Below are 12,887 nucleotides of genomic sequence, written 5' to 3' on the forward strand. Positions count from 1 at the left end.
GCAGAAGCCATTATGCTTCTTTTGCAAAGCCAGAATATTACATATTTGCCACAGTTCCCATCGCAGCAGCAGTGAGGTATCCTGAGGCTTGTTGTAGTGATAACTCTGGACTCTAACCTGTTGCCATAAATAGCCTGAGAGGAAGGGTTTCTGGGATACCCAAAGAGAAGGATTTTGGGGTTTATCAGAAGTTGTTGAAGACAATGTGCAAAGTATCTCGTCACTTCATAGAAATTGAACAAATTTAAGTTTACCTGAAAGTCACAGTATAACCTACGACTTCTTTCACCATTTTACATGGAACATACAACAGAATGTCATGGATATGCCTAAATATTCAATCAAAAGACATGCAAAGGGGCAGAGGTTTTTGTGGCATCTATGTACTTTTTCAGGCTGCCCATATGTGACAGTTGCGTGGCAGTTACTCCCTCCAGTATTTAGAAACAGAGTGCTCTTAAGATGTCACTTTAAATTAAAGGCAAGATTTTGAACAAAATAACTTATTTATATTCTTAATCTAAATTTCAGTAGCATGCTGAGACTAAATTTATTCAGACTATCTTCTCTGTCACAAAGGTAATTTTATATTACTGCATGACATTTCTGTAAGAGATAAACGTAGTTTGTTTTGACATAAGGTAAAAGGTGTGTGTGCCAACTGGATACTGAGTGAAGGATCTTTCCCATGCCTGACTCCCTTTTCTGTCTGGATTATTTGTGCAGTAGCACAGACAGTGCTCTTCTTTGGCACCTTAAAAGCAATTTTTTCTTAGCTTCTAGAATAATGGGTGAGATGGCAGGATATGGTTGTAGTCTTTCTGGGGTTTTTCTGTGCCTTTTGAGTTCCTTTAAAAGAAAAGGGCTTATGATATTTTTTTCTGGAAGATATTTATTAAAGTAACAGTACATACAAACAACAGCTACTACTTGTGTTAAGCAGCATGATGGATGGTGCTTGTTTACTTCTTTCTCTGAGATTTGAGCAAATTAATTCCCAAACAGGAATTCACATTTTATAAGGGCATTGTCAACATAAGTGAAAGAGGACAGGATCTTAAAATAAGTATAGGTTTTTCATAGAAGCCACAGAAGGATTTGTTCCTCTGGCTGTTTTGAGGTGCCTGTAGTCTAGTTGCGGAAAACAGGACAGACAAAACCAAGGATTGTTGAGTGTGTCCTGTGAGATAGATATACTAACTATATAGCCTTTCTGTGTTCTTGGGGATGCGCTATTTTCCAAAAGTAATTTTGCATAATGCTGTCTTCTTTTGGGAGAGTAAAGCTAGTAAGAGTAATGATGGAGAAACTGGCATAGAAAAGGTGAAAAGATAAGGATATTGTCATTAAGGAGAGTACTGAAGATAGAGCTTTCTGCAAGAGCGCCAGTCCTAATATTTAAATTAGAGCAGAAATCAGTTGCCTGTCTTTAATGGTTTAAAATTGTAAAAATTTCAAATAGGAGATCTTTGACCCCATCAAGATAACTTCTGCTTCCCTCAGTTCTTAACAGCTGAACAGAATCAGCTGGATCGTCATATGCCTGGGGCATCTCCATAGAGGGCCCTGGAAGAAGAAAGCAGCCCTGAGAAATACTGAAGGGTCACTATTTTTGCTGTGATTCATATCCTTTGTAAATGCTAAGAGAGTGGTATGTTGGCAGAGAAGCCAGTGTCTATGAAGTTAATGTAAGAGTTTGTGAGAACTGATGAGGTTTGGGCTTTTGGAAATGTTGGGTCTTGAGTTACATGTAGACATGAAACTTGATTGTGTGTGTTCCTTCATGCCTCTGTTGGCTTGGTAAGTAAGCACCCAAACTTCTTGGCACTCAGAGAATACATACGCTGATTTTGGTGTCTTGGCTAAATTCCAGTGAGTAATTGCATTCAGCTTATCTACATTCCTCTCTTGAGTTGAATTGGTTGAGATAGTTTCCATCTTCTGTCTAATGCTATTGTTTATTTTGGTGAGTGGTGTTAAATAGGCAGCTGTTTTTTCAACTTGACATAGCTGTATTTTGTCACAAAGTGAAATTGTTTCAAAGTGTGCATATGATTTGTAAATTACTTTGACAGAAAAAAAGGAGAATTTTTGTATTGTAGTGTCTTTGTCAATTTATGGAGAGTTGGTTATAAAATATCATGGTTGTTATTTTGAAGCGTGCTTAGATAGGACATTTATGTATACTCATTCCGAGTTTTTGAAGTGTAAAGTGAGGGGTAGACGATCAGATTTTGTTTTCATTACCTGTGGAGGAACTTCTCCATGACTTTAAATTAAGCTTAATCAGCTGGATTTAAGATATGCAGGTGACAGATATTAGAATTAATACAACTAAGTAGTGCAGAAGCTCTGATGAGGCTGTTGCAATGCCCCACCTGAAACTATTAACTCTACAAAAAGCAAGACAAGTTTTAGACCTGTTGGCTGAAAATGAGATAAGTTGTCCTACCCAATCATGCTTGACAATAGGAAGGAAATATTTCGTATATCTATCTAGGCATTTTTTTTCAAGAAGATATTAATCCCATTTCTGAAGTATGTATTAATTACATTTGTTTTGGTTTCTATCGTGTTTTGGCTTTGTCTTACCATTCAGTTTATGCTCTGACTTGGTAGAACTCCTCCTTGTGTGTTTTATTCATTCAGTGACTGTACCTACTTTCTGATAGACAGTCAGTCACTTGGTGAGTCTATCTGATTTGTGACAGACAGAGGCTACATTGACTGTATTTCAGGTGTCTGAGGATCATTTATTTAGATACTGTGCTGCCCTGGAGTACAGAGTAGGGTAAAATGCATGTTTGTTGAAAAAAAGCCTAAGAGACAAACTGTAGCAGGGAGTTGTCCTGCTCAGGTGTTCATCCCCACATCTCCATCACTGTGCTGCCTGGCTGTGGTATTTTCATATCATCCCAGTGAATATGTAGTTTTTCAGAAAAATGGATGGGGACCACTTGTTTCCATCCTCTCTTACTCTTCCCAAGAGAGAAGAAATGTGGTTGCTGCTGTGGTTTTTAGAAGTGGGAAGTTATCCTGTTGTACATTGACAGCTGTTTGAGAGCTGCACTTACAGACTTTCTGGCTCCACAGTGTAAGGCAGAGTGCAGGCGGCTTTTCTTCTGTAGAAGCTGTCTTGGAGTCACGAGTAATTTTCCTTTCTGTGGAATGCTGATGATCTTAAAAGTTTTCCAGCATGACACCCAAGAAATGAAGTATTGAAACCAACAGAGAGAACTATTCCCAGTTCCTACACAACAACAACGACAACAAAAAAAACAACCAAAAAACATCAAAAAAAGTAAGGGCCTGTTGTCCATGTCCGAGTGGGAAGTCAGGGTGCCTGCAGGTAGTCCGTGAGATGGTTTCAACCTCTGTAGAGAGACTCTATGAAGAACGTGGCTGTCAGCTGTTGAGGAAAAGTGTGGATATATGCCTGCTCTGCTGCTCAGGATACATGCTGGAGAAGCAATGGACTGAGTTTATCAGGGTTTTAAACACCTATCTAGGAGTTTCTAAGTAGGGACTAAAAACTCCCTCTAGCATAGATCTCTGTATACTTGAAATAACGGGCCTACATCTCTGTCATGATGGAGATTTATATGTGGTCCCAGTAAGGGAGCATCAAAACAAAGCAAACCTTGAAGAACAACAAATGAAAATTTTAGATTTTGGTTTAATTTTCCTTTGCATTTCATTACATACACTGATGTCCAAATTTTACATTTTCTTTCCTAAATGATTTTATTCTCTTTTGATTCTTCAATACCAAATTGAAGAAGGTAGTTGATAAAGGCTAGGATGTATCCAATAGCTTAATTCGTTAGTCTGCTCTGGATCTGTTCCCCAGCATGTGGACTGAATTTGCTGTTGAATATCCAAGTAACTGTTAACATACTTCATACAGTACATGAAAATTCTGTGGTATGACTGGAATTAAAGATTGTATGATAGGCTTCCAGTATGGTGTAATAGCAAGCATAATCTGGTGATAAGGTGCTAGATATAAATTCTTTTCTTTTGACACTCAGTACAGAGCTGGAGGCTAAAGACCCTGTGTTTGCAGACATGAAATAATCAACTGTTTAGCTATCTTGGTTTTAAATATAAAATAGCAGGTTAAATTTTATAGTACGTAATAGGCATTCATTGAGTAGTTTGTCATACATTGTGCCAATTCATTTGCAGAATTATGCTGAATAGCTGCAGAAAATGAAAATTAGTTTTAAGTGGACATGGCCATTGACTTTGCAGGAAATAACTGTATATCATCACCTGTAACCATGACATTTAAAAATCTAAGAATAGTATGTTCAGGAAAGATACTTTTGTATGTGCTTTGAGACCAGTGGTGCATTTTTAGTTTAATTAACAGCTGGTAATAGTATAACCTGATTAAAAATACAGTGCATTCCAGGTGATTATTATGATAAGCAACCTTAAAATAGCAAAAACGTCACTCTTCAGTCAAAGGGGCAAAATGGAAGATGTGATATTAAAATTATTTAATTAAAATGACACCTCCAGTATTACAGTTATGAAAATAATACAAATGTGTTCTTATATAATGCAAAGATCATAATGTTAGTATGCTGTATTCTTTACATAACTAACATGCATCCATCTTCTCAATTTCTCAACCCAAATATGTATACTTTGGCTGTAGAAAGTGGTCTCTCCAAACTATCTAAAATAATCATTGCTAGAAACTTTTAAAACATTCTGAAATGTGATGTTTTGGTTCTTCAAGCCCACCCAATAACAAGACTAGCATTAAGAAAAATATAATAATTCTCCTTTGATAAACAGGTTAGGACCTTCTGTCACAAAGGTACATTTTTGTGTCTTCTCCTATGTTTTGAGTGTATTGAGCTTTTATAGCTAACTTACTTGTCCTTTCCAGAATGGCTTTCCTCTTCTCTGGTTGCATTCTTTTTTATTTATTTATTTTAAATTCCCCTTACGTTAGGGTCAGATAAAGCATTGGAATTCAATCTTATTCATTCATGTTTCTTCAGCAGATTGGATTTTCCCTTTTATAAAGGAGATACTTAGAACTTTTTTAAGAGTGCATAATTGCACGTAAAACAGATGAAGGAAAATGAAGCATTACAAATAAAAGTAAACATGAGTGAAGTGAAGAGGGAAGATAAAACCTCTGGCAAACAAAATGGGAGGAATATTATGATGGCCATGGGGAGCAGTCACTCATTTTTTTTTTGAGAATAAGGACAAATAAGACAGTTGTTGGGATGAAATTTAAAAAAAAGAAGATTGACTTGCTTTTTTGTAAAGAGTCCTTAGGGTTTTTTTTACTGTACTACAGGTTTGGTTGGTTTGTTTTTTGTTTTTTTTTTTTTTTTTTTTTTTTTTGAAAGGAACGGATAATTTTTGATTAAGAATAGTGGCAATTTTGCTAAAATATTAACTTGTTTAGCAAATTATGCTTTAAACGTATGTGGAGATGGAAATTTTAGGAATAAGGAATAATACCTGAATTTTCACACAAAGTCCAATAATGTAAATTCTATAATGTTTCAACTGCTGTTTATAAACTCAGTAAAAGCTTTTAGATCTGAAAATAAACAGTGTAGTGTTGAATGACATAATTTTTTCTTAAAAACCTTTAACTTGTGAGATAGTGCAAAGTGATTGTCACTTGAGGCAGAGCCAATAAATCACTTTCAGACATGGTTCAGGTAAACAAATTGTTCTAATCAGTTACCTAGTACATTATTTGAATAAATGAAGTTTCTAAAAGTCTTTCATTCAGAACTTGACAAATAATATTTAACCAAGGTAAACAGTGTCAGTGACTATACAGTAATTGGACACTGTACAGGATCATTGTGTGTTTAGTGTGTGCAATAAAACAAGCATAAGTGAAAAATTGCATTTCTGTTGCAAGATTTCCATGGTAATTGAAATCAGTTTCTAATATTTCACTCAGTCTTTCTTTAACAAACAATTCTATTTTCATTACGTGTACAGTAACAAATGAGAAGTTTTTGTCTCTGGTGCTGACTTTCGGGTATTATGATATTATACTTAACAGCATGAGGTCATTGGCTGCTGGGAGACACAACAGCAAAAAGGAAAGAAAAGCAACTGTTCACAGAGGGGAAGGGGCTGTGTTTTGCTTAGTGTAGGGAAGAAGTATCTTGTTTGCTATACTGATCTGTTTATTTTAGTAGTTCCTGCTGTTTTTCAGGTGCAGTTAAAAACCAACATTTCAAGTCAATATGTAATTCGTACACAGCCAACGAACACCTGTCTGTCTACACTTGAATGCGCAGCTGTTGCTCTTACTATCATGGAAAAAAATACGATTATACAAGAGGTACGTAATTTTTCTTTTATAAATAATAGAGGGGCAGTGCAGGTAGTTAGCTATCGATGTCACATTTGACAGTCAAAATCTTAACATTTTGATGGTTTTGTTGCACAGTGAACTAAACCAAGAACATACCAACAGAAACTAGTTTTCTTCAGATGTTTATTAACTCAAGTATGTTCAGATTAGTGTGACACTTTCTTGTGTTCCAAAAGTCTCTATAGTTTTCCTGTTCTTTATTCAACATTGGTGCCAGATTGCTGAGGGAACTTGTTAGATACAAAGGTCTTGAATGGTTGTTTGGCTATTGCTCTTTTCAATATGTTAAATTCTAGTATGGTATTTTCTGTTCTATCCCCTAATGGAATTAGATTGGCTCTTTTGCCTCAGAGGGTTGTCTGAAGATAAACCTGGACAACATTCAGGGCTAAAAATATTGCTTTGATGATTTTTAAAGTACCAGTTAGGTCAGGTCAGGTTCTGTAGCAGATTGTATTTGCTGCTGCGATGTCCATCAAGGCTGAGTGCAGACTGCTTATCTTACAGACCAATTTTACTGTGGTAGCCCATTTCTGTATGGAGTAACAGATTGGTTATGGAAAACAACTGCTACCTTCCCAGCCATTTAAATTCCTCTCTTTTCCTTTTCTTTCTGTTTTCCCCTTCTTCTTTATTTGTCTAGTGCTTTGCACAGGCACTCCCACTTCTACAAGTTTTCACTGTACAATATTCGGGTTCATTTGTCTCGATGTGACATTTTTTCTGTTCTTATTACTAAATCTCCCTTTTCTTCTTCCCTATTTTTTCTCTTTGTCTTTTCATTGTTTCTTTCTTGTACCATTTACTCATTTTTAACTCAGCAGTCCTAATGTCCTCCAGTTCCTTCTTTCTACCTCATTCTTCTTTTCCATCATGTTCTGTCATCTGTTCTACTTTCTTGCACACTGCTTCTGTAATTCTAAATATGATGAGCGACTCACATTCTCTTCACCTGTACATTACTTCTTTTAAAAAAGTTGGTTTATAAGGCACCAAATACATGTGCCTTATAAAAACAAATGCCACAATACAAAGTAAAAACCTATAGAGATGACAGTTGTGGTTTTAGCCCATAACAAACAGAAGTACTACTGCGTATATTGCAGGGCAAATAGTGCAGAGGTGTATTGTTACAGTTACCTCTTCCTGTGATGTTTTTCTGAGTTCACTTGACATTTCTTGTTGAAAAACTTCAAAACATAGACTGTGTACCAGGCTTGTTTAATAAACTAAATTGTACGAAGTTAACATGCTAGATTGACTTTTTTAAACAGTTGTTTTTGAGTATTTCTTAACTATAATATGTTGAAAACTACTTTGGTTTATGTACTATGTTAAATAACGGTAATTAACTGTTAACTGTTATTAACTGTTCAGTTGCTGTAATGTATGGAATTTACATGTTGCACTCTTATGTTACCAAAGTTGTACTCACTTGAAAGTACGATTAGTATTTTGTAGCAAAGGAAGATATTAGTAAACTTGGCAGAGATTGTAGCCTATAATGACACCGATGTCTAATTTTAATGAAGGCAGAAAACATGATGATTGATTGGTTGAGTAGTCATTCATTGGGACTGAATAACATGCCAGGCAGTGTTTGGAAGGGAGTTTTTGTGCTAGGTCTCAAAGGCTTTGTGCCATTGACTTTCTTGTGTTTTTTCCTAACGGAAAATAAATAAAACCTGAAGCAACTTAAAATCAGGAGTGTTTATTAATTTTAAATCATACATGCCATAATAGATGTTAGAAGGTGGTGTATGTGTATATACACCTTAAAATGTTTATTTACCTCAGTTGAGAATTAAATTGTCATAGAAACGTTTAGACATTTTCTCCAGTCTCTTCATATTCTAGTACTGGGGAATAGTATTACTTCAGGTACTATCATCTGAGGCTCTTCGGAATTTGTAAAATACCTTTGGATACAAATTGTTAAAAAGAAAAAGTATTTCTAAAATGTGAGAAACTTAAGATAATTTGGAGATTAGTATCAGTAAAGTTTATATCTCTCTTAAATAGGATATTAAAGTATTTAAATACTCTTTAATTTCTGGTTAACTTCTTCAGTTAAGACCTGAATTTAAAATCACTGGGCTGGCAAATGACATTGAGAATAACTGGTGCTAAACTCTAAAGAGTTTCATTTAGTTAGCAGTCAGGAAGGATTAATTTTCTTTTTAGCCTGTGTTGGTCTCGGAATATTTACTGGAGTCAAATAACCATTATCTTTTTTAATAGATCAGTATTTTTAAATGATCCTCTGAAGTCAAAGCATAGCAAGGTGATCTTTGACTCTCAAAAACCCAAATGCTAATCCAGTTTGAGACAGGCAGTGAAGTGTATTACTGCATGGAAAGTAGTAAGTTGTTTTCTGCAAAAACTAGATGGCAGAGATGATCTGAATACGCCCTTACAGCTTGCTTGAAGATAGGTTTCTTTTGTAAGCCTGTCCCACTGATCTCGCACAGTCCTGGAGCTGTGGAATGCAACCCAGTGTGTTTATGTCTTCCTACCAGCCAGCTCACAGCTCTTAGGTGTCATCAGAGGAATTTGGGACTTAACAGTTCTTAAGTTTATCCCAGGTCAAAGAATACTAATTGGACATTAGCCTTTTCCTTGCAATTGTGATCCCACTAGTCTGTGATGGAACAGGTTATTAAGTTAATGTCCTTCTTAATCTTTGTTGCTGACATTAGTAATATCAATTTAATAAGCCTTTTGAAAAAGACCTATGAGTAGTTTTGCACTGTAGACCCAGGTCTGCAATCTGATTGTGTACCCACAAGGTAGTACAGAAGAGTCTGTGAAGAGATGTAAAGCTCATCCATGTATTCACTACATTCTAGTGTCCATCCTGGGGTGCTCATATCCTTCTCCATCAGATAATGAAATTCTGATACTTGACCTCCACCTACTAAAAAAGTTTCCCAGGTCTGCAGTTGGCATAGTGTAGAATATGCCACCCTCATGTCTGCCTCTGTGACACTGGAGTGTTGCCTCAACATTAAATCAATTGCATTTAGAATGAGACTGGGACAAAGTGTGTGGCCACACAAGAAAACATGGCTTAGAAATTGGAAGTCTGTGTAACATCTTTTCTAGAAACCTGTGTATCTTTTTATGACAGTGCAGCTATCGTACGCTTGTATGTTAAAAGAAGGTAATGATTTACTGTAGAAGTTAAACCTATGAAAAATTAGAAATACTGAAACAAAGTGGGTTTTGTGTATTTACTTTTTCCTTTGGTGTGCTAGGACAATGTTGGCATATTTTTCCTTCATTAGGACTTCTGTCTTACTCAAGTCCAGGGTGAATGTTTTGTTAGTGTCTACAATTCACAGTCCTGTATTCTGTTTCGTCTCTTCCACTCAGAATCGGCCCACCCTACTTTTCAAAGACAAAATTACCAGTTTCTCAAAGATGCTTCTGTGAAAGCTGCAATAGCCAAGAGCTACATAAGCATTCATGCACTTTTTTTATACGCTCTCTGAATTAAGTGAGCACTATTCCCAGCATAGAAGATGGTGAATTGAAGTTGAGAGCAATGGAAGTTAAAAATGGGCACTTAGTTTGATGCCCAGTATAAGTCACTTATTTTCCTGTGCTTGGAAGAGTCACATTCTCAGTAGAAACTCAGCTCCTGCTCACTGCAGTTGCATTTGTGATTGCATTACACTTCTGTGCGTGTGGCCCCACGATAATGAGTCAGGCAACCAGAAAATGAAGAACCTACAATTAGGAACCACTTGTGATAAGTTTAGTTTGTGTGGCTTCATTAGTCCTACATAATATCGCTGGGCAGAAGCAGGTATATAGTCCAGCCTCCAGGGTAGCAGCCCACCTGCACTGATCACGAGTGCCTCCTCTTTCCAAAACTCAGCCTCAAGGTATCTTGGTGCAAGCACAAACAACTTAGTTATTGTTACTTATTTTATTACAGCTTGTTGGCTGAGCCACAGTAGTTGATTGTAGTCCATTCCTAAGGTCAAGTTAAAGCCATAACTTACAGTAATATAGCTGGGGCTGAAGTTGGGATCGAGTGGGTCCAAGGAAGGAGTAAGGAATGACAGGGGGTGGGTGGATGTATGTTTGCTATGTGGCTTCTTTTTAGTACATCTCTTACTCAGCTGCGTTCTCTGTGTATCCAAAAGTTATATTTTATTAGCATTTATCATCCAAATTATATTTTATCAGAATTTTTAAGTAGCTGTGAATACAGAACCTGGAATGATTTTTGTGTCTAAAACAGATTACTAAAAGGTTGGTGATTTTGTCTCCCCGCCCCCCCCCTTCATCTTTCTGCAGACTATACTCCGTCCACTTCAAGCCTTATGCTCTTTCCAGCTTCAGCATGGTGCCCAGATCCATCACAGCAAGGAGCATCTTCTCAAGAACGGCTTATATGACAAGCCAATGCCAAAGAATAAGCGTAAACTCAGAAGAATGGAGCTTTTGGTGAATAATGTTAAAATATAGAAAAGCTGTACTGACAGTACAGTGCGATTTATTTGCAGCTAGCAAATGAATATGAATCTGGATTTGATCCAAATGGTTGACTGTACTGTAATAAAACAATTTTTAGGCCCTTCATAGCCAGGAGTTTATCTACCAACGTGGCAAACAGTAATGGACAAGCTTTTTCACTTTTACAGTAGGCCAGGTGCCTTTGTTCAGATGATAAAAGATCATTCTCTTTTCCTATAGAAAAGAAGAAGAAAACAGCATAATTTAGAGTTACATTATCTCTTGGGTGACAAGTATGATCCTCAATCTGACTGGATAAATTTACTTTGGAAAAGCTTTTATCAGTACGAAAAGACAAGGAATATGAATGTGATAGAACAGTAAGGCTTCAGCATTTAGAAGCATATTGAATTTCTGCTGAGCATTTTAACTTCAGTATCTAATTATAGTAGATTTTCAAACTGTAATTCCTTGTATTTCTTAGTTCAGATGAACATAAGGCAAGTTATTTGGATAGTTCTTTGTAATTTTGAGATTTTATTTCTTACATTATTAGAATTCCTTTTCATAAATTTATATGCATTTTACAATGCAGTTGGGTTTAATTTGTCTCTCAGACTTAATTTTTAAATTAAACCCACATATGTTTTTACCAGAACCTGAACACTTCTGACTTAAAAAAACAAAAGTGAATGTAGATAAATGATTTTTGGAATTGTAACTCAGATGTCATCTTCCGCAGAAGGTGACATTTTATGGGTATGGATATGTCATACCCACACCCTGACATGCAGTGGTTATGATTCTAAAGGAATTAAGCAATCCCAGTGTAAACAGCTCTGTAAGAACTATTATGCAATGACAAATTATTATGTCTGGATACAACCTACTAACATGATTGCACATCCATTATATTTCATGTGTTTTTTAATTAGTTCTCTTCTAACTGATATAACTGTACCTCTTTCTAATGGGAATTGCTAGAAGCAGAAGAGTTGGATATTTTTAGAACCTTTGTGATTTTATGATCTGGAGGGAAAAAATAAAATAAAGGTTTTGATGTTCCTTTTTTCATGTTCATAAATGCCTCCTTTATGAAACAGATCGAAATACTTAATGTTTGTCTTTACTATCGGTTCCACTCTAGGTAACAACATGGAGCTAATTGGGTACTAATTAGTCCTAGGAAAAGAGATATTTTGTCTTTAATTTATGAGCTGCAAGGCAAGAAACTACAGAAGTAGGGGGTGTGAAGACAGCTAACCAATATATTAACTGAAAGCATTTCTGCAATTAACAAGAGAGGTCAAAATTAGGTCAGAGATCAGTTAAGGAGTTTTAGTTAACCCTGAGCTCAATAGTGACCTTTTGTTTAGGCATGGATTAGCAATTTAATTGGTCTGGCTGTGTTAGCAAAGTTTATGTAACCTTTTTCTCTCAGTCTTGATAAATCCTGTTATGTGTTGTTAAATTCAGCAATCCTGAATTAGTTTTGACAAATCTGAAGCAAAACAGTCTCATATGATTAATGATGGTGTAGATGCACTTTTGTTCCCATTGGAACAGAGAAAGGGCATATTTATTCCTGTAGCAAAGCACATCGCAGTGATCTCCAGGCTAGCTTGGAGTGTGAAGTCGCTGTCTTGTGCAACTTGTGTGTGCAGCCTTGTGTGTGATGCTGCCTCCAGCTCGGGGGTTGGCATGGCTCATGCTGGGCTGGGAATCTGTTTCTCCTGTGCTCTAGGATAGGCTTGAAGCATTCCTTAAGGAACCAAGATGTTGCGGTTTAACCCTAGCTGGCAACTAAGCCCCACACAGCCTATTGCTTGCTCCCCCGCGATGGGATGGGGAGAGAATCAGAAAAGTGAGAAAACTTGTAGATTGAGATAAAGGCAGTTTAATAGGTAAAGCAAAAGGTGCCCACACAAGCAAAGCAAAACAAGGAATTCATCCATGGCTTCCCATGGGCAGGCAGGTGCTCAGCCATCCCCAGGAAAGCAGGGCTCCATCACAGGTAACAGTTACTTGGGAAGACAAACACCATCAC

The 12,887-nt window shown here is 36.6% G+C and overlaps 1 protein-coding gene across 1 annotated transcript in view; it reads left to right on the forward strand.

Annotated features, from left to right (window-relative positions):
- The window catches only part of DTWD2 (DTW domain containing 2), a 96,564-nt gene extending 84,655 nt beyond the window's left edge, over window positions 1-11,909 (forward strand). The window contains exons 5-6 of the mRNA XM_080371803.1: window positions 6,212-6,340; window positions 10,682-11,909. Of these exons, the coding sequence (XP_080227929.1) occupies window positions 6,212-6,340; window positions 10,682-10,852 (300 nt within the window). The 3' untranslated portion in view covers window positions 10,853-11,909. The remainder of the gene's footprint in view (window positions 1-6,211; window positions 6,341-10,681) is intronic.
- Window positions 11,910-12,887: the final 978 nt, after the last annotated feature.

This window comes from Falco punctatus (assembly GCF_963210335.1).
Source record: "Falco punctatus genome assembly, chromosome: Z".
NCBI classification, from domain to species: Eukaryota; Metazoa; Chordata; class Aves; order Falconiformes; family Falconidae; genus Falco; species Falco punctatus.